The sequence below is a fragment of the Arvicanthis niloticus genome, chromosome 9 (genome assembly GCF_011762505.2).
Source record: "Arvicanthis niloticus isolate mArvNil1 chromosome 9, mArvNil1.pat.X, whole genome shotgun sequence".
Taxonomy (NCBI): Eukaryota; Metazoa; Chordata; class Mammalia; order Rodentia; family Muridae; genus Arvicanthis; species Arvicanthis niloticus.
Window position 1 is genome coordinate 12,266,656 of NC_047666.1, and position 20,548 is coordinate 12,287,203.

Here is a 20,548-nt window from a genome sequence, read left to right on the forward strand (position 1 = left end):
GCTAGTTTTTGTTTTGTTTGTTTGTTTGTTTGTTTTTTGTTTTTCAAGACAGGGTTTCTCTGTGTAGCCCTGGCTGTCCTGGAACTCACTCTGTAGACCAGGCTGGCCTTGAATTCAGAAATCCACCTGCCTCTGCCTCCCAAGTGCTGAGATTAAAGGCGTGTGCCACCACTGCCCACCAGCTAATTTTTATGGCTTTTTTTCTTTCCTTTTCTTTTTCTTTCCTACCTTCCAGTTTTGATCGTAGAACTCCTGAATTTTAGGAAGCCCCCCAGGACATACAGACTATACGATATCTTAATTTAAATCCCTTATCTACCAGGTGTCTAGGTCTAAATGTTTGTACTGTGTTTCCAGGTGAGACTTGCATAAGTCACCTGGGCTCAGGCAACCTTCACTGCCTTATTTTTATTTTAATTGCTTCTCATATACATTATCTGCTTATTTTTTTTAGGTATTTATAAGATTTCTCAGCAGTAGTGTGATATCCCTGTATTAACTAAAGCCTAAAGTCTTGAATAATGCCTTTGTATTTTTTGGTCTCTTTGACTTATGTCAAATCATATTAGGCTTAATTGGGGGGGGGGTCTTGTTAATGATGGTTGTTTTGTTTTTGTTTTTAAAGATTTATTTATTTATTTTATATATATGAATACATTGTAGCTGTCTTGAGACACACCAGAAGAGGGCATCAGATCTCGTTGCAGATGGTTGTGAGTTACCATGAGGTTGCTTGGAATTCAACTTTGAAAGAGCAATCAGTGCTTTTAGCTGCTGAGCCATTTCTCCAGTGCCAATGATGGTTGTTTTTGAGACAGTGTCTTATTATATACCTTACAGTGGCCCACAACTCATGGTTTTCATGCCTCTTCCTTGACTACCTTTTTAAAAAATTCAGTTCAGTATATTGCTTCTGGTTTTCAAGTGTATTTTGCCTACTGTGCACATAAAGTGTTGTCATCTTAGAAATTCTAATATTTAGGCAGCTAAGAGACTCTCATATTCAGAAATAGCATATAACTTTTTACTTTCAATTTTGAGTTAGAAAATTAGAAAGTATATTCTGCATTTAAATCTGCTTTAGGAATCTATCTGTTTTGCTAAAATGATTTCTGAATGGACCAAATATTGAAGATAAAAAATAAATTCACAGAAGCACTAGAAGAAAATATACTTAACATTTATAAGAAGATGAAATGAAAAAATGTTTTCAGAGTCAAATATAAAATCTTATTTGTTGATAAATGCAGCACAAAATGTTTAAAGTTTCTGAACAAGTTCAAAATTATTCCCTACAAAGTCAAAAGAAAAAGTGACTAAGCAATTGTAATAACCCAAAGGCTGATAGCACAATCAAAAGCCTTTTGAAAACAATTTAAAATTACATGAAGGCAAAGGAGAGGAAATGGATATATAAAGATTTTCAACCCCAGTAAGAAGTTCAAGCTGTGTTGTTGGTCACAGGAGCTCATGTAGCCCAAGCTGGCCTTGAACTCTTCATTGTAGAAGATGACTGTGTACCTCTGCTCCTCCTGTCTCTGCTTCTCCTAAGTCCTAGGGTCACAACATGTGTGTCTTGGCACCTGGTTTTATGTGGAGCTGGGAACTTGAACCAGGGTTTTGTGCATCCTCAGCAAGTACCACATCAGCTGAGCTACATCCCCAGCCCCCAAATGTGCTTTGAAATGATATAATCACATTTCTGTCCAAGGTATAAGTTTCTGGAGACAATGAGATGGCTCTCAGCAGATTAAGATGCTTGTTGCCAAGCCTAACAACCCAGATTTGATCCCCAGGACCCACATGGTGAAAGGAGACAACTGACTCCTAAAAATTATTGTCCAACATCCATCACACAGCAAGGTGTAGCAACCTAAAGTAGACTCATGAAACGTGACTTTCCAAATCAAAGTCAACAGAAATGACTTGGAGTTTGTGCTTATTCATTTCAATGTAATTAATAATTGATTCAAAAATCATAAAAGTTATTTTGGCTATATTAGAATTTAAATATATGCAATTTTTTTCATATCAAAACCTGCTCTCAAGCATGAAAGTATTTATAGGAATTGTTAATTGGACAAGTTGCCACAATGTCTGTAATCTCAGAACTTGGGAGTAGAGGCTAGTCAGCGAATTCATGGCAACCCTCTTCTCTCCTGTCCTTTCCTTTTCTTTTCCTTTCCATTTTCGCTTCTTTTCTCTTCTTCTACCTACCTTCTTTCCTTTCTTCCTTCCTTTTTTCCTGTCCCATCCCATCCCATCCCATCCCATCCCATCCCATCCCATCCCATCCCATCCCCTATCCTATCCTATCCTATCCTATCCCCTACCCTGGAACTGACTATGTAGACCAGGCTGGCCTTGAACTCACAGAGACTCATCTGCCTCTGCATTCCCATGTTAGGATCAAAGACATGGACCACCACTCTTAGTAAGGCCAGCCATTTTCATTCTGGCAGATTTTACAGAGGAGCCAAAGAATATATTCTTTTTTCTTGTGATTTTTCTTTGAGAATTAACAAAATTTTAAGTCATCTTTCATTATTGTTTATAAACTTGGCATATGTATTTATGGGACATGTTAAAATCATTTACTTTCATGAGATTTTTAACTTGCTTATTTGCATTTTTGACATGCTACTAAATTTAATCATGGTAGTGTAATAACATGGAGAGAGCACAGTCCCGGCCAGGCATGATGGTGCACACTTAATCTCTGCATTCAGGAGGCAGAGGCAGGTGAATGACAATGAGTTGAAGGTGACCTGGTCTACATAGCCAGTTCCAGGACAGCCAGGGCTACATAGTTAGATCCTGTTTCAAAACACTAACAATTAAAAAGAAAAAAATGAAGTTGAACCTATTGTGTAAATGGCCTTGCCAAGTAATTACCATTGAATGCAAAAGTTTTCAGTAGTCATAATAGAGGAAAAGTGTGGTCAGACATAGAAGACCTGTGTGGACAGGCTGTCTAGTGTTTACCCACAATAGCACCCTCACTTAAAGTCATAGTTTAAGTGAAACAGCACATCACATACAATTTTTGACATTAATGTTTGTTTGACTTTGAACTTTTTGATGTTTCATTTGTTTTGCATTCATTTTGTAATTGTACAGATTTGTAAACATCAGAAAAATTTACCCAGTTAGTAAAATGCAGATACTTAAAGCCAACACTGGGAAGACATTGGTTAATAGTGGAACTGATAGCATTTTGTTTTTCTTCAGTGAGGAATTGAATCAATAAATTGTGGCATATTCAAGCTTGAGATGCACTTGCCAGCAGGAGGATATGAGGCCTTTTTCATAGGCCAGCAAGTTTGTTGGCTGTCAAGTATAGCATGTGCTCTGAGGGTAAATGGAGTATGTGTTTGCGCAATGTGTAAATAAGTATGACACATATCAGAAAAGATGCTCCAAGCTGAGGGCTTGGATTAAGGGAAGAAGAGTTTCACTTGCTCTAATAAGTATTTCTGTGTTGAGCCTTTCTGAATTGTTTTCTCCTTAGTTCTTTATTATGGTAAAATGTCAGTCTGCAAAACTAGAGTAAATAGCCAGGTAGATTAGTAAGTATCTGCCGTTAGCTTAAAACTGCATTTCCTGTCTGGTGTCCCTTGACTTGTATCCTCACCCACTTGCTGTATTCCCTCTGGCAGTCTAAGATACATTGCATCTGTTCTCCCATGGGCTCTAAGGGGAAGAGTGCTATTCCTGGATACTTATTTCCATTTGGGAACTTGAACCTTTCAGTTCTTCTGTGTTTTCTTTTTACTGTCCTTTCTTCTGAAAGCAAGTAATTGTAGTCATTTGTTGGATTTTTCAGACTAATGTTTTTATTTTCTTTCATATTATTTGTTTTGTTTTATTGTTTTTTTAAGTCAGAGTTTCTCTGTGTAACAGCCCTTGCCTGTCCTGGACCTCACTTTGTCAACTAGGCTGTCCTCAAACTCACAGAGATCCACCTGCCTCCACCTCCTTAAATTTTGATGCTGGGATTAAAGCCATACACTACCACTGTCCAGCTTTTTTCACATTTTTTTTATTTTGAAGATAATTATATTCAGATCCATGGTGCTGCACACCTTTAATCCCAGCACTCAAGAGGCAGAGGCAGGAAGGTATCTGAGAGTTTGAGTACAGCCAGGACTACAGAGAGACACCCTCAAATGAGTGGATGAATGAGTGAATGAATGCATGAATAGAAAAGAACTAGGTGAGGAGTGGGAGGCAGAGTGGGGAGAGATGGATCAGGCTGTTTAAGTGTAGGCTTCATGAATCACTACTCCATCTTTTCATGCAGATGAGCTGAAAAGCAAAATTCAAACTTTCTTCCTTACTCTCTTCCTATATTCTTTCCTTTCCTTTTCTTTTTTAAAGAAAGATTGTATGTATGTATGTATGTATGTATGTATGTATGTATGTATATATGTATGTATGTATCTATGTATCCCAGCATGAATTTATTATATGCATGAATGTTTTACCTGCCTGTATATATGTGTGTGCACCATAGTATGCCTGATGCCATGGAGGTCAGAGGAGGGTATCTGATTCCCTGGAACTAGAGTTAAGGCAATTGTGAGCTGCCATGTAGGTGGTGGGAACCAAATCCAGGTCCTCTTCAAGAGCAGCTAGGGCTCTTAACTGCTGAGCCGTCTGTTCAGTCTTCTTTCTTTAAACAACAACAAAAGGAAGTATTACATTTACTTTTTAAAATATTTACTTGCTGTGCATGTGTTGTGGGAATATACATGAACAACACACATGTGAAGGTCAGAGGACAACTTTCGGGAGTCAATTCTCCTGTCATGTGGATCCTAGGGAGGGAATCATGTCATAAATTTAGTTAAAAAAAACAACAATCTTGATCAAATCAATATATATTTATAATTGCAAACTTCTTGATACCTGTGGGCTGTAAAGGGGAAGTAGAGAATCAAGGAAAGGTGTCTTTCAGGCCCTGATGAAGTTTGAAACAGGATATGAGGGTGTGTGTGTGTCAGGGGAGGTGAGTGTACTTACTCCAAACTGAGAGGACTGCTTGTGTAAAGGCTCTGAGGTCAGAGAGAACAGTGTTTGCAACACTAAAGGAAGACCTGGGAGTTTGGGATTCTGAGCAGGGGGTGTAGAGGTGTCTGGAAAGGATGGGCAGTGAGGTGCAGAATATTGTTTTTACAGCTATTTCCTGACTGACTTTTAAAGACAAGCTCAAAGTGAAGCATGGTGTAGTGACAGTCAAGATAAAGGCAGTGGGAGTTGAGTGGAGATATTTGGGGAGACTGAGGGAGGAATCTGAGTGGAAGGAGTAACTGCACAGAGACAACTGAAATATTCCAGGCTGTGTTCAGAAGACAGTTTGACAAGTGTGCTAAGGAGAAGGTTGGAAAGTGGGCTGGAAAGGAAGGTTGAAGCCAGAGTTCCGAGTTAGGTAAGGGCTTTAACTTCACACTGTGAGTGTGGGGAACTAACTGGGCTATTGTGAGCCCAGACTACAGGCTCAGGGAAGTCTGATGCCAAAGATGGAGGCCCTAGGACCTGAGAGGAAATGGAATGGAGTGAGTGTCTGAATCAGTGCATGGAATGGAAGGTGAATCTGAATGCAGAGTGAAAAGGCCTTAGTGAAGACTAAGCAAGCTTGAGGGAGGGGAGCCTAGCAAGACTGCAAGGCCATTAATGAAGGACACTGAGAACTCGGGAGGAAAACATGCCGCCACAACAGAAAGGTTCACTTGGGACTGACAGGGCTAGCTCCCTTGAAATCAGTGAGTATGGTAGAATGTTTTATATTGTTAGAGTTAATACAGCTGAGGGGTAACAGTATCGAATCCGAGAAGGAAGCAAAGGAAAGGCTCCATTTTGTGAGTGGGAAACAAGCAAGGCATATAACCAGAGTTTCTGAGTACCTTTTGCCAGTCTTGGCCCTAGAGCTCTGTATCCAGCCCTAGCCTGTGACTGCTCTGAAGGGATTTTTTTTCCCTTAAGATGTTCTCTTATTAAAATGTAGCTGTCCTCAGGTGGGTGATGTTACCCTTTGTCAGCTATTAATATATTGTTGTGATTAGATACTTGGCAGGCAACAGCTTTCTGACAGCAGCTGCTTGCAGAAAAAGACATGATGAGCATGTTTTGATTGGGGGCAAGAGTTAAGGAAGAGGTTCAAAGGTGGGGCAGGAATAGAATTACCATATGATCTTGCAGTTCTGCTTCTGGGTGTGTACTCGAGAATGGGAAGCAGAGGCATAAACAGATATTTGCACCATCACATACTCGTATGTGATTTGTAGTAGCTCAAGGGTGAAGCAATGTAAATGCCCATTTGTGGATGGAGAGATAAATAAAATGTTGCATATACATATTAGACTATTATTCAGCCTTGGGGCTGGGGAGATGGCTCAGTGAGTAAAAGTGTGCTGTACAAACAAGAGGACATGGGTTTGAATCCCCAGCACCCATTAATAGCTGAGCATGGCCACTCATGCCTATGCCCCTAGGATGGGGTGGAGGCAGATCCCAGGAGCTTTCTGCCTGCCAGCCTAGCCAAAACAGCAAACTTCATGTTTAGTGAGAGACCCTGTCTCAAAATATAAAGTGAATAGCAATAGAGAAATACCCCCAGTGTCTTCTGATTTCCTTATGTACTCAGGGCATACACAGCTTACATGTGTACACGTATAGCATACAAAATTATGCTCATCCTTAAAAATGGAAACAACTCTGACATCAGTTATACTGCAAAGCCTTAAACGCACCTTCTAACAGAGCTTAGAGAATACCTGCACATATCTAAGTACCTAGAATATGGACTTATTATTGTAAAATACAACAGAAATATGTAAAACGAAATGTTCATACTTTGTTTGGGCATCAACCCTACTTTGTCTGTATACAGAACCTGGTGATTGTTACAGGAGAGGAGGAGGATGGTGTCACTCTGTCCAGCAGGGGTGACATTGTGAGTAACACATACATTGTATAGGTTTATGGTGTCCTTGGCTCTGGGAAGATGGCCGTGTGAGTGGAAGATCACTGTCTCATTGGGACTGTACTTCTGGCATGGGCTGTCCTAGGAAGTCAGCTTTTCCATTTCCTATGTGATTTTGAAATAGATGCAGCTATTGTCTACTTCCTGTAAGTAATCACAGTACAATCACCACATGTCCGAACGTAGTTCTCTTTGTCAGAGATGCAGTAAGTTTTTACCTTCCTGGCAGAATCTTACTTGTGTGGGGGGGTGGGGGGGGGCGGGGGGACAGCTCCTTCTTCATCATAACTCCTTTCAGGACACCATCCAAATTATCCTGCCATATTTTGATTTTATTTTATATCTAACATTTTATTTCACACACACATGCATGCACACACGTGTGTGATTACAGAGCCTCAAATGAAGTGCTTTCCCATGTACTTGGCATGCATTTATTTTCTGATTGACAGACCATAATTACATTTCCAGGATAAAATGTGGTTGTGATCTGCTAGGTCAGTTAGCATATGCTTTATCTTTGTTGCCTGGCTTTCTAAGATTGTTACAGCGCTAAGGATTGAACCCTAGGCTGTGCATATGCTAAGCAAGCCCTCTGCCTCTGGGTCATGCCTTCAGCCCCACTGTATGTTACTTAGAAGTATATAGTATTATTGACTTATTACCCTGCTGGGCAATACATTTCAAAACTGAGTCCTCCTGACTCTGTGACCTCACTGCCCTTTGGTCGGCAGTACTCCATTTATCCCCTTCAAAAGTCCCTCCTGCCTGGCATCTTCTGCAAGCCACTGCTCTCCACTTCTGTGATGTTAGTTTTATTAGGATGCACATGTAGGTGGTTCATGTGTCATCTGTTTTCCATGTCTGCCTTGTTCCACTGATTGTGTTTCCTAGATTCATTCATATTGTCACAGGACTTCCACCCCTGAGTGTAGTATCCTGCTGTGGTATTAGTTTGGTGTCACTGTGACCCGGATACCTGACCTATGGATGACAGGTTTATTTTGACTCTCTAAGACATTTCAGTCCATAGGCAGAGAGGACATGACAGAGCACCTCAGAGTAAAGAGATTGCAGAGAGTGAGACAGAGACCAGGGGCTGGATCTAACCTCAAAGGACTTTCTTCTCTTAGTAACCTACTTCTGCTAGGCAGACCCCAGTTCCCAAAGTTTCCAGATACCCTCATATAGTGCCACTACTAGGTGAAGAAAATTGAGCTGAAGCAGATGGGTGCTGGGGGTGAGGGTCAAGGTGGAGAGATTTCAGATTCCAACCAAGTAAGTCTATAGTTTCTTTATCCATTTGTTTGTTGATGAGCATGTAAATTTGTTTCAATATCTTGATTTTTGTGAGGCTGCAATGAACGTAGGAATTCATATATCCTTTTGACCTTCGCATTTCACTAATTTAAATACATACCCGGGAGTGGGGTTACTAGGCCACATGCTCTTAGTTGTTTTTTGTTGTTGTTGTTTTTTTTTTTTTTTTTTTTTAAAGAATCCTTTATATTATTTTATGGTTTTATTGTTTGCAATTGAGTCTTTGTGCTGGCTAGTTTTATTTGAGAGGAAGGAGCCTCAGCTGAGAAAACGTCTTCGTAAGATTGGGCTATACACAGCCTGTAAGGCGTTTTCTCAATCAGTGATTGATGACAGGAGGGCCAGCTTGTTGTGGGTGGTGCTATCCCTGGGCTGGTCCTGGGTTCTATAAGAAAGCTCGGCTGCTGCCTCCAATTCCCTGTCCTGTTTGAGTTCCTGTGTGGGCTTCCCTCACTGGACCCTGACTCAGGATATATAAGCCAATGAAACCCTTTCCTCCTCAGGTTGCTTTTGTTCCTGGTGTTTCATGACAGCAATACTATTCCTAACAAAAGCAGTCTTGTAGCCTGGTTTTATGTAGCCTAGTGACCTAGGACTTATTGTGTGAGTTTAGGCTATCCTCAAGCTTAGAGTGGTCCTCCTATTTCTGCCTCCCAGTTGCTGGAATTTTAGTTATGTGCCAACAGGGATGGCCTTCATATCATTTTCCATAATAGCAGTACTAATTTACATTCTTATGGTAAAAGTGCCTAAATATTTAAAATTTCATGTTTCTGTTGTAAATGAGATTGTTGTGTTTCTTTCTGGGTAGCTCATTATTTGTTTGTAGAACCGAAATTGTTTTACTAGGTTGTTTATTTTGACTCATGGATCAGGAGGTTTTTGTCCTTGGTTACATGAACCTGTTGCTATGAGCTTTAGGTGAGATAAAACCTTAGCCAGAAGCCAGGAAGCAAAGAGAAAGAACTGCTACAGATTTTTATGTTAATTTTTTTAATCCTGCAAGTTTACTGAATTTTTTAGTTCTAATAGTTTTCTGAGTTAAGAATTTCTTGGTGTAAGATCATGACGTCAGCATACAGAAATTTCATTTCTTCCTTTCCTATTGGGATGCATGTTATTTTTTCCCTTGAGTAGTTGTGAGGGCCAAGGCTATGCTGAAAAGAAGTGGCTGGAGATGGGGCTCATGTTGTGTCCATAGCACCTGGGAGGCTAAGACAGAAGGATTGTCGTGAGTTGAAAGTAAGTTCTGTGCCAGTCTGAGATATATAATAAGACCTTTTCTGGAAACAAAAACAAGCTAAAACTAAACCCTCTCCAAAAGAAGTTTTTATTGGACTGGAGATATAGCGCAGGAGTATAGCCTGGCATCATGAAGCTGTAGTGTCGGCTTAAAGAGAAGCAGTGAGAATGTGTGTTAGTCCCTGACCTGTCTTGCTCTCTCCTTTTTCTAAGATTTGCCTTTATCCTCCTACCTAATCTCTCCCAGGTTTTTGTTTGTTTTGTTTTTTTACTATGGAAAGGTGTGTTTTTCTTTGTCTGTTGAATTGTTTCCCTTTACCCTTTGTTTTATTAATACATGGTGTCATACTGTTTGTGTATATTGAACTGTCTTTGCATCCTAAGGATAAACTCCATGTGATAATGGTGTATGATCTCATTAGTAATCACTTCTGCTGCCATTTTCCCTCTCTTCTTCCTCCTGCTTAAATGTATGCTCGGCTTTGATTTACAGTGCTTTGTTGAAGTCTTGCATTTCTGTTTACTGGTGAGATTAGCTTACAGTTTTCATCAAGTGCTCTAGTCTGACTTTGGTTTGGAGTTACTCACTTTAATTTTATGAAACTTTGAAAATAATTAACTTATCCAATTCTTTAGTAGAATTTAGGAGTTAAACTGGAATCATAGTTATGTGCCAACAGGGATGACCTTCATATCATTTTCCATAATGGGAAATAGGACCTAGTTCTTTGTGTTTCTGTAGTGGAAGACATTTTATTACTTATTGAATCTCCTTGGTGAGTCCTATATATCTAGGAATTTATCATTTTCCTGGGTTTACATGATCTGAAAGTACACAGATGGTGTTGATATGTACTTCTTAGGAGTTTGTGTACCAATGATAATAACTATTCAAGAGCCAACACCAGGGCTGGTGAGCATGCTCAATGGTTGCTGAACAAGCTTGGCAACTTGAGTTCATCCCAGAACCATTGGAAGAAGAGACCCAACTCCTGAGAGTTGATCTCTGACCTCTACACATGTGCTTTGGACCAGAGATGTAGATCATTATGATTCTTGTGTGGCATGTACACGGCTCTGAGTTCCATCTCCAGCAAAACACACACACACACACACACACACACACACACACACACACACACAGCCAACACCCCTAAGAGACATGGTGGGTAGTGGCCAGAAACTTCCAGTGTTGACCAGGCTGGCCTCGGACTCACACATCTTCTGCCTCTGCTCCTTAGTGCTGGGTTTGGAATAATGATTGTTAGCTACTGCATGAGGCCAGTGTGTGCATCGAGAACAGTCTAGTGAGTCTGCTCTAAATCAAAATGAAATTGAGTCTTCTCCTGGGTGGCAACTCCAGCTTCAGGAGATATGCTGCCCCTATTCTGGCCTCCACAGATACCGTACACACCACTCACATGCTCAGACACACACATATATACATGCATATACATAATTAAAAAATAAGCCAAGAAAGCAACTTTTCTAATCGACTTTGATTTTGAAGTTGCCTTTTTATGTTTTACTTCTAAGCTCTTATTCCTTCCCTCCTTATCACATTGACTCTCTCTTCTTTTTCTTAGAACACAATAATTATAACTTTCTCAAAAAATTATTCAGTTTGGTTTCTAATTATATAATTTAAAAAATTATTAGTTTGTGTGTGTATGCATGAGTATGCATGTGTCATTGCACACATGTGGAGGTCAGAGGACAACTCATGGGAATTTGTGCTTTCCTTTCCATGTGAGTCTCAAGAATCAAACTCAGCGCATTAGGCTTGGTGGCAAATGCCCTTACCTGCAGAACCATCTGGCCTCAGATTCTGTGGCCTTAGTCACACTATTTTTACATATGTCTTAGTCCATTTTTTGTTTCTGTAACAAAGTGTCTTGGGTGGGTGCTTCATACAAAGGTTTATGTAGCTTGCAGTTTTGGTGTTTGGAAACTTGGTCATTTTGGCCTTTGGGAAGGCCTCATGCTGAGCGGCTTCATGAAATTGGTGTGTGTGTGTGTGTGTGTGTGTGTGTGTGTGTGTGTGTGTGTGTGGTGGAAAGCCATGGGGAGGCTGAAGAGCCAGGTCTGCTCTCTTGAGTAGCTGACTCTTAGAACTAGCCTGCTTTATGAGTCCCACACTACCCCTTTGCAACAACGTTACGCATGCAGTCCTGAGCACTCGTCATCACCTCACCAGGCCCCACGCTGCCTGAACCCAGCTTACATTTCAGCTCAGTCAGTAACCTGAGCTGCTGTTGTATGCTGTGCTGCAAAGGGAAAGCACAGGCCACATAGACACTGTGTTCTTACAGGATTTGCCTCTGTCTGTCTCTCTGTCTCTGTCTCTGTCTCTGTCTCTGTCTCTCTCTCTCTCTCTCTCTCTCTCTCTCTCTCTCTCTCTCTCTCTCTCTGTGTGTGTGTGTGTGTGACACAACACACACATTTGAACAGTGATCAGCAACAAGTTTAGGATTTTTTTTATTTTTCTGTATTTGGGTATGTGTGTGAGTGTGTGTGCACATCTGTACAGGTGCACACACCTGTGAGTATGCAGAGGCCAGAAGATATTGGGTATCCTGATCTACCACCTTTCGTCCATTGCTTTGAAACAGGGTTTCTGGTCAGAGTTTCTGTCACTATGATGAAACACTATTGCCTAAAAGTCGGGGAGTAAAGGGTTTATTCAGTTTACACTTCCACGGCACTGTTCATTGAAGGAAGTCAGGCCAGGCTTGAGCTGGTGCAGAGGCCATGGAGGGGTGCTGCTTACTGGCTTGCTTCCCCATATTTACTGAGCCTGCTTTCTTACAGAATCCAGAACCTCCAGCCTAGGAATGGAACCACTCACAATGGGCTAAGCCTTCTCCCACTGATCACTAATTGAGAAAAAGCCTTCTAGCTGGATCTTATGAAGGCATTTCCTTAACTGAGGCTCCTCCTCTCAGATGACTCTAGATTACATCATTTGGACACAAAACCGGCCAGTACATTCCATGATCCTGGAGCTAGGGTGGTGGCCAGCAAGCCCTAGCAATCCTCCTGTCTCTCCCCTACTACACTTTTTCCAGGATCTGGGAATTTGAACTCAGACCTGCAGGCTTGTATAGCAAGTACATTTACCTTCTGAGCCAACTCCCCAGCAGCCTTGGTGTTTTCTAATATCTGTCTTTTTATATCCTCCTAATGGCATAGGTGCCTTACTGCTTGTCTCAGCCGCACGATGCTTGAGCCATCTTCTGATGCTACTTGTTATACATTAACATTTGGCTTTCCTATTCCAGTGGTCAGAGAACTGAAGCACGATTCCTTATCTAGGAAAATGCCCAGTGCCAGTTAGACAGGTATCTGCCTGTTCACATGTGGTTTCTGTTAGATAAGAGTGACTCCTAGGGTCTGGATCCTGCTGACATTAGTGTCCAGTGTCTCCTGGCTTCACCAAGCACTGGCGTACAGGACAAGTGTGTGTAACTGTTAGTGAACAGTTTGCTCTGTAGTACTGAGTGACTAAGAGCTTTAACTCTCATGGAATTCCATAACACTGGGAACATTGCTCACGTGTCACTTGACATGTTAGCAGTGAACACACAGAGGGAAATGGTCTTCTATGACACTGTCTTACAAAGAAGATGTCTACGGTGTCAGGTCACAGAAGGCTTTCCCTAGCAAGGAACTGTAGCCTTGTGTTGACTCACAGAGTAAGTTCTCTGTTTTACTTCTGATTATCTCACTTTTCTGAGGACCAGCAGCAACAGGCTCTTCACAGAGGGGACACTATCATCTAGTGGGTGGGAGACTCTGCTTGCCTAAGCTGGAAGCCTTCTGTTTCCCACTGTGGTCCTAACCTTAGGCTCGAGCCCAGCCTTTCATTTGTGACTTGTTTCCAGGTGTCATACTAAGTCTCCCTCCCTAATGGTCAGCTGCAGACCTTCAGGCCACTCTCCACAGGGGCTCATTGGGTGAGAATCTTAGAGAGTTCACGCCATAATATCCTAGTGCCTTCATTTTTATTGCTATGATGAAATACCACAGCCAATAGCAAGTTAGGGAGGAAAGGGTTTATTCAGCTTATGCTGCCACATCACAGTTTACCATCAGAGGAAGTCAGGACAGGAACTCAATCAGGGCAGGAACTTGGAGGTAGCACCTTATGGAGAAGCTATGGAGGGGTGTTTATGGGCTTGCTCATCATGGCTTGCTCAGCCTGCTTTCTTATAGAACCCAGGACCACCAGCCCAGGGATGGCACCATCCACAGTGGGTATGCCCCTATCAATCACTAATTAAGAAAATATTCTACAGGCTTGCATATAGCCCAATCTTATGGAGGCATTTTCTTATTTGAGATTCCCTCCTTTCAGATGACTAGCTTATGTCAAGATGACTCAAAGCTGTCTAGTATACCTAGGTAGGAGTCAGTTTCAAAAAATGACCTCTCAGACATCTAGCACAGTGATATATCTATCATAAAGGCATGGCAGTAAGTTTGACAGTCCGTGTGCTAGAAGCAGTCCTGAGCTGGGCTCTCTCATTCTGTGTTCTGTCTTTTGTACACTCCTGGGTGATACAGCCTTTCCTTTTCAGCGGTCCTAAGAGTAGCTGGTTCTCTGCAGAAGAGCACAGAAGTGATGAAGGCAATGCAGAGTCTTGTGAAGATCCCAGAAATCCAGGCCACCATGCGGGAGCTGTCCAAAGAGATGATGAAGGTGACTGGGCTAGCTGTGCTTTCTCTACAAACCTCTGAGGGCCTGAGCTGGAGCTGTAAGGACGCGGCTGAGAGTGAGATGCTCTCACAAGTGTTCTGAGAAGAAGAGCAAATATTATTTGATTGAAACCATTTTTTTTGCAAAGCATTTCAGAGGCTGGGTGGAATTGTTAGTGTTGAGAAGAGGCATAAGAATGCCCAGATCTCTAGACAGGGAACATCTAGCAATGGGGTCTGAGATTTCCGACAGGAGAGAAGAGACAAAAAAAAAAATTTAATTTCACTGTCTGCTGTGAGAGTATTGGTGAAGCTGGCAAGGAAGGTGATTCCATTTTCTACAGTGCTAGGTAACAAATTGTGTTAGGTTTTGATGTCTGTTCTTGTAACAACTCACCTCTGCATCTCAATGTAAAAGATCCTTTGTTTACACACCCCAGATCTGGCCTGCAGGCTGTAATTGCAGATGGCTTTTTTAACTACAAAAAAGAGAGACTGAGAACCAGATGGAAAGTAGTAGGTACCTGTCACCTTCAGGATAAGGGTGTGGCAATAACTATACTGCTGGCCTCCACACAGGGCCAGGGATAAGAGGAGGGCATTGTTAGTGAACCACAAGTGATAGGCATTTTGGCCTATCTTGATCTTCAGGTACTCTGTTGGGGTAGCTGTTTGACACAAGACATTGAATCCTGAAGCTGCCAGGCAACCCAAGGTCTCTTGGATTATAAGTCTGGAACTGGGACACAGGTGACATCTTGTATAAGTGTGATTTTGTAGTTTAGACCTGTGGTCTGACAACCAAGAGTATGCGACTCAAATTTTTGTATGTGGATCTCCACTCACTATCCAGAATGTTTTATCTGTGACAGTGAAACCACACACTGGACACTGAGGGTGGGCAGAAGAGGCTAGAGAAGAACAGATAGGAAAATAGAAAAGCCCAGGGCCTAGCTCTTCAGAAAGAAAATATTTCGGCAATAGCAGTTAGCAGGGACTAGATCAGAAGGGTGTGTCCTTTACATGTGGTATGTGCCCAAGCTAGAGACCATTATGCTTATAGAGGTGGGTGATGGGGTAATTTTGGAGTAACTTCAGGCTGGCACATTTAACTTACATAGCCACCAAGACATGAGGGAATGAGTTTATTAAGACAAATCTTTAAGCTCTTTTTCACAGTGGTGTGTGAACACTAAAGGTGTGGTGTGCAGGAAGCTTACATATTGTAGATTCTGGGAACTGAGTGCTAACACTGGTACACAGTTGGCTGCATATTGAGGCTGTCCATGGTGACCCAGCCCTGAGAGAGCAGGGCATGCTCTTAGATGTTGCATTTGTCCCCAGTGCCCAGATCTGCAGTATAGGCTGGGAGTTTGATGAGTGACTGCTATTAAGTAAATAAGTTAAGTGATAGCTTCTCTCTCCAGACTGAGAAGGGCTGCGACAACTTGGATTCTGCTAAGAACTTTTAACCAATTAACAAGTAGTTATTGACCCTCTTTTTTGTTTGGGTGAGTTTTTGGTTTTACTTTGTTTTTGGTCTGTGGAGTTTTATCTTGTTTTAGGATAGAATCTCACTGTATTAGCTGAGGGTGTCCTAATTAATGTGTAGCCCAGGCTACAAATAGTCTTCATGCTGCAGCCTCCAAAGTGCTATTTGTCGATCAGTAGCCTTGAGCATTGAAATAACTTTGAATAGCTAGGCTGTAGGGCTTTACCTTTATGACCACGAGTGTGGGTTTATTCATTTGGGTTGGAAAGGGGCTGAAACTGAGCTAGATTCTTGCTAGATTCATGCTTAAGAGAGTCACCTCAGGGCTCAGGAAGCACAAAGACTGGAAGGTAAGTGGCTTGGTGGGACAGGGCAGAGGCCAGGGCCATCGCTGCACTGCTCCAGGTGTGTAGACAAGGAGCTACGTCTCTTGGTTCTGCAAGGCTACTGGGGTTCCCCTTCTCTGACCACTTGTCTGGGGTCCCTTTCTGATATTGGAGGGTGCTTGTCTGACCCTTTGCTCTAACAGACACAGAATGGCCTCATCTGGAGTTGGGGACACTGTTAAGGGTTAAGATGGAGACAGTTGCAGGGCTATGGAGAGCCATTTGTGCCTCATGGTCCTATTTTCTTTTTTTAAAAACTTGTGTGTGTGGGGAGCCCTCCTCAGAGGAGAGGGCGAGGAAGGATTAGAGATGGATTGTGGGAGGGGGTCAGTGAGTGGGATGTAAAGTGAATAAACAATTGTCCATGTGGGGTGGGATGTGGTGTGTGAGCACTGTGTGTGTGCATGTGGGGTGGGATTGTATGTGTGAGCACTGTGTGTGTGCATGTGGGGTGGGATGTGGTGTGAGCACTGTGTGTGTGCATGTGGGGTGGGATTGTGTGTGTGAGCACTGTGTGTGTGCATGTGGGGTGGGATTGTGTGTGTGAGCACTGTGTGTGTGCATGGGGGGTGGGATGTGTGTGTGAGCACTGTGTGTGTGCATGTGGAAGCAGAGGCTGACATCTGCTGTCTTCCTCTATTGAGCTCCACTTTTCTTTTTGTTTTGTTTTCTTTTTTTTTGTTTTGTTTTTCGAGACAGGGTTTCTCTGTGTAGCCCTGGCTGTCCTGGAACTCACTCTGTAGACCAGGCTGGCCTTGAACTCAGAAATCCGCCTGCCTCTGCCTCCAAAGTGCTGGGCTTAAAGGCGTGCACCACCACTGCCCAGCCTCACTTTTTTTTTTTTTTTTTTTTTGTGAGACAGACTCTCACTGAATTTGAAGCTCCTCAGTCAGGCTAAGTCTGCCGACCATTGCCGATGCTAAAGTACTCTCCTTCCCCAGAGCCGGGGACACATGGGAGCTTGGGGATTGGAAATGGTTCTCAGGTTTTGTGGCACTTCACCAGTTGAGCCATCCCCCCACGTCCTTGCTGCTTTCTGGGAAAGAAGGCTGACTGCCGACTGCACAGCAGAGGCTTCTCGTAAAGCGAGTGGTTTTACTTTGTAGGTCAGAACCCCTTGGCTTCTCTTAAGAGATGATCAGTGTTTGGTGATTAATTGATACTCAGCACACCCAGCAGATTAACCTGCTCCAGCGGCTGGGACCTGACATGCCCGGGGTTTTGAGAATTTTCTGGATTCTGTCCCTGCTCCTGCCTTTGTTATTCTGGTGTCTCTTTTAACTTCAACCAGTTTTCATCCTGTGTTGTAACCCTTGCCCCTCAGGTTGTATTTGCAGTGTTAAGGAGTTGCTTTCCAAGCAGCTCAAAGGTCTTAGTTCATCTTTCAGCATGTTCTGAGGACTGCTAAGTAGGGTTGATGCAGGAACTCCTACCAGCGGCTGCTCTCTCCGACCCGGGTGCAGACTGAGAGCACATGTCCTCTTACACCTTGTCGGCAGAGAGGCCATCACCCAGCATTTTCTTTGCCACCTGGGAAAGGTGGACTAGACTCAGAGAGCCTAGAACTTTGTCTGGGTGTTGTCTAGGGGTGTTGGTGGGAGTAGATGTGACACTGAGGGAGGTGGCATTTGTCCTCTCCAGGCTGGAATCATAGAGGAGATGCTAGAGGACACGTTTGAAAGCATGGACGACCAAGAAGAAATGGAGGAAGCAGCGGAAATGGAGATTGACAGAATCCTCTTTGAAATCACAGCAGGTATGAGCAGGAGCCCTCCGCTCCTCCTTCAGTCTGCACTGCCGCATCTGCATTGGAGCACAGGCCGTCTCTTAAGGGAGAAGCACAGTGAAGCTGTGTGACTAGTTCTCAAGAAATGAAGGGTTTTTAGTTTCTAATTTTCACCATGAAAAGAGCTGTTAAGAATTTGAGTTAATACAGACCTGACATTACTGTAGAACATGTCTGTGTTAAATTTAGAAATAAAAAGTTAACTCCTGTTGCTAATTTTTGGTTTTCTGAATTTTATGCTCAAGAAAATGGTGGAGTTTAACTTTTGTTTTAAATTATTGGAAGACAGAAGGTAATTGAAAAAATATTTTGTTAAAATTTGGAGATAGTTTAGGTTTTCCTGTTTATTTATTGGATTTGTTTTGGTGGTTGAATAACCACCAAATCCAATGTCGTGATTCATATTAATTGGGGGTTTCACTCTTCCTTCAGGAGCCTTGGGCAAAGCACCCAGTAAAGTAACGGATGCCCTTCCTGAGCCTGAACCTGCAGGAGCGATGGCTGCCTCAGAAGAGGGAGAAGAGGAGGAGGATGAGGAGGACCTGGAGGCTATGCAGTCACGGCTGGCCACACTCAGAAGCTAGGGCCACCCACTTGGGACCTCAGCTCTCTGGTGTCCTCCTCTAGGTGTGTGTATATGGCCTCTGAGGAGTCACCATTTCCTGTATCTCTTGCACTACACCTCTGTTGTGAAGCATTACATTTGGAGAGGGTTCTATGCTGGTATATCTTCACTGTCTGCAGAGGATTTAAGGATTGTTTTTATGAAGGTGGTGTAATCAAATGTATTATTTTCAGGAGCATAAATAGCAGCAGTATCTTCCTTGGGGGAGGGCAAAGAAACCCATTTTCTCAGAAGCAGCTCTGAGAAGAGTAGATTGAATGCTGAGGACTTTATATTTGGTGTGTATGTGTAAAATACTATATAAATGGATGTCAATAAACTTTTGCTTAGCTCTTGGTCTCATTGTAAATGTCACATGCATTGAACTCAAGGTATTGATCTCCCAGATTGTCTCAGTGTTGGCTCTGGAAAGAGGAAGTGCCATCTCCAGGCATCAGGACACGGGAGCTTAGCAGAAGTGCCTTCTGCTCAGGAGCTGCTGGTGCTGGTTTTCACAGGCCAGTTGTGGGGGCCACTCTTGTGCATTTTGTCATTTGTTTAACCAATGAGTGTTGTTAATGTGCCATGTTGCCTGAATGACCATATCATACACTGGTGTCTACGTGGGAATCTTTGTAGCTGTTAGTCATTCTTCCCCACTGCAAGTGACATGCAGAACAGTCAGGACTCTTACATTCTATCCCTTCTTGGAGCTAAGTGTCTTGTGCACAGGGACATAGCCTTAACCATGGACACTAAGAGCTAACCAGTAAGATATTTGGATTATGCATCGAAACATACACACCAGGACATGCTTTAGATGCATTGAGAAATAACCCAACAGTAGAACTGTGTGTTTGACAGTTTGAAAAGCTTTCTGGTATGCGTGGTCTCATGTAGTCTTCACAAATGAGAACAGCTGTTATCTGAATTCATAAATCCTAAAGTACAACAGCCAGTGTCCACCAGTATTGTACAGAATGGCTTTATTACCCCAAAACAACCCCATGTGTTGTCCATTGCTTCCTCTCTAATCTCTTGACGTCCACTGGCCTGGTTACTGTCTCCGTGGGTTTTCCTTTTCCAGCCTTTAGTGTGTCTTCCCTCACATGGTGATAAAGGTTTAAGTTCCTCCGTGGATTCATGACTCGATTGTTCAGCTCTTCCCGCTGAGCATTCCATATTCTAGCTGTACCACAGCTGGTCTTGAAGGGCATCTGGACTGCTTCTGAGTTTGGAAGTTTGAAGCAATGTCTGCAGCAGTTTTCCCTGTGTGTTTTTAATTCCTCTGGATACCAGAGAGCTCAACCGTGGGGTCGTGTGGTCAGCACAAGCCAGAGTTGTAAGAGGTAAACCAGCCATGCAGAGCACATACCACTTCCCAGGAGGAAGCGTTCTGCTGTTCTGTGCCCTTGGCACAATTTGTCATGAGGGATTTCTGTTGAAGTACACTGGGCATCTGTTTTTATACTTGCCTTCTCTGTATCTTGTTTGAAAATGTTGAAATAGTGGCCTTGAACTCATGACCTGTTTGCTCTACCACCACACCGAGCTTGCCACCTGTATTTCTCTACTGTTGGTGTTTGTTCATTTTATAAGCTGGAGCGATTGTTTTCTGATTATTCAATTTTAAGGTCCTCTTTTGGACCAATTATCTACCCGATTTTATCCTATTCTCTGTTCTGTTCTCTCATTGTTGGAAGTTTTTCAAAGCTGAAGTTGTTTTTTGTTTTTGTTTTACTTTTAATAAAACCCTGCTTTTCAATTATTTTGTATATTATGCCTTTGGTGTTTAAAAAAAAAAGTATCGGGGTCTGGAGAGATGGCTCAGCACTTAAGAGCACTGGGTGCTTTTCCAAAGGTACTGAGTTCAATTCCCAGCACCCACATATCTATAACTCCAGTTCCAGGGAATCTGACACCCTCAAACACCAATGCACATAAAATAAAAATAAATAAATTATAAAAGTATTACTACCAGGGATAGGGGATGTTGAATACTGGCCTGGCATGCACAAGGTCCTGGGTTCAGTCT

The 20,548-nt window shown here is 42.6% G+C and overlaps 1 protein-coding gene across 2 annotated transcripts in view; it reads left to right on the plus strand.

Annotated features, from left to right (window-relative positions):
- Positions 1–20,281, plus strand: part of Chmp3 (charged multivesicular body protein 3) — a 35,640-nt gene extending 15,359 nt beyond the window's left edge. For both annotated transcript variants that reach the window (XM_034511312.2, XM_076939900.1), the window contains 3 exons: positions 14,128–14,249; positions 17,765–17,879; positions 18,342–20,281. In XM_034511312.2, the coding sequence (XP_034367203.1) occupies positions 14,128–14,249; positions 17,765–17,879; positions 18,342–18,493 (389 nt within the window). In that variant the 3' untranslated portion in view covers positions 18,494–20,281. The remainder of the gene's footprint in view (positions 1–14,127; positions 14,250–17,764; positions 17,880–18,341) is intronic.
- The last annotated feature ends 267 nt before the right edge of the window (positions 20,282–20,548 follow it).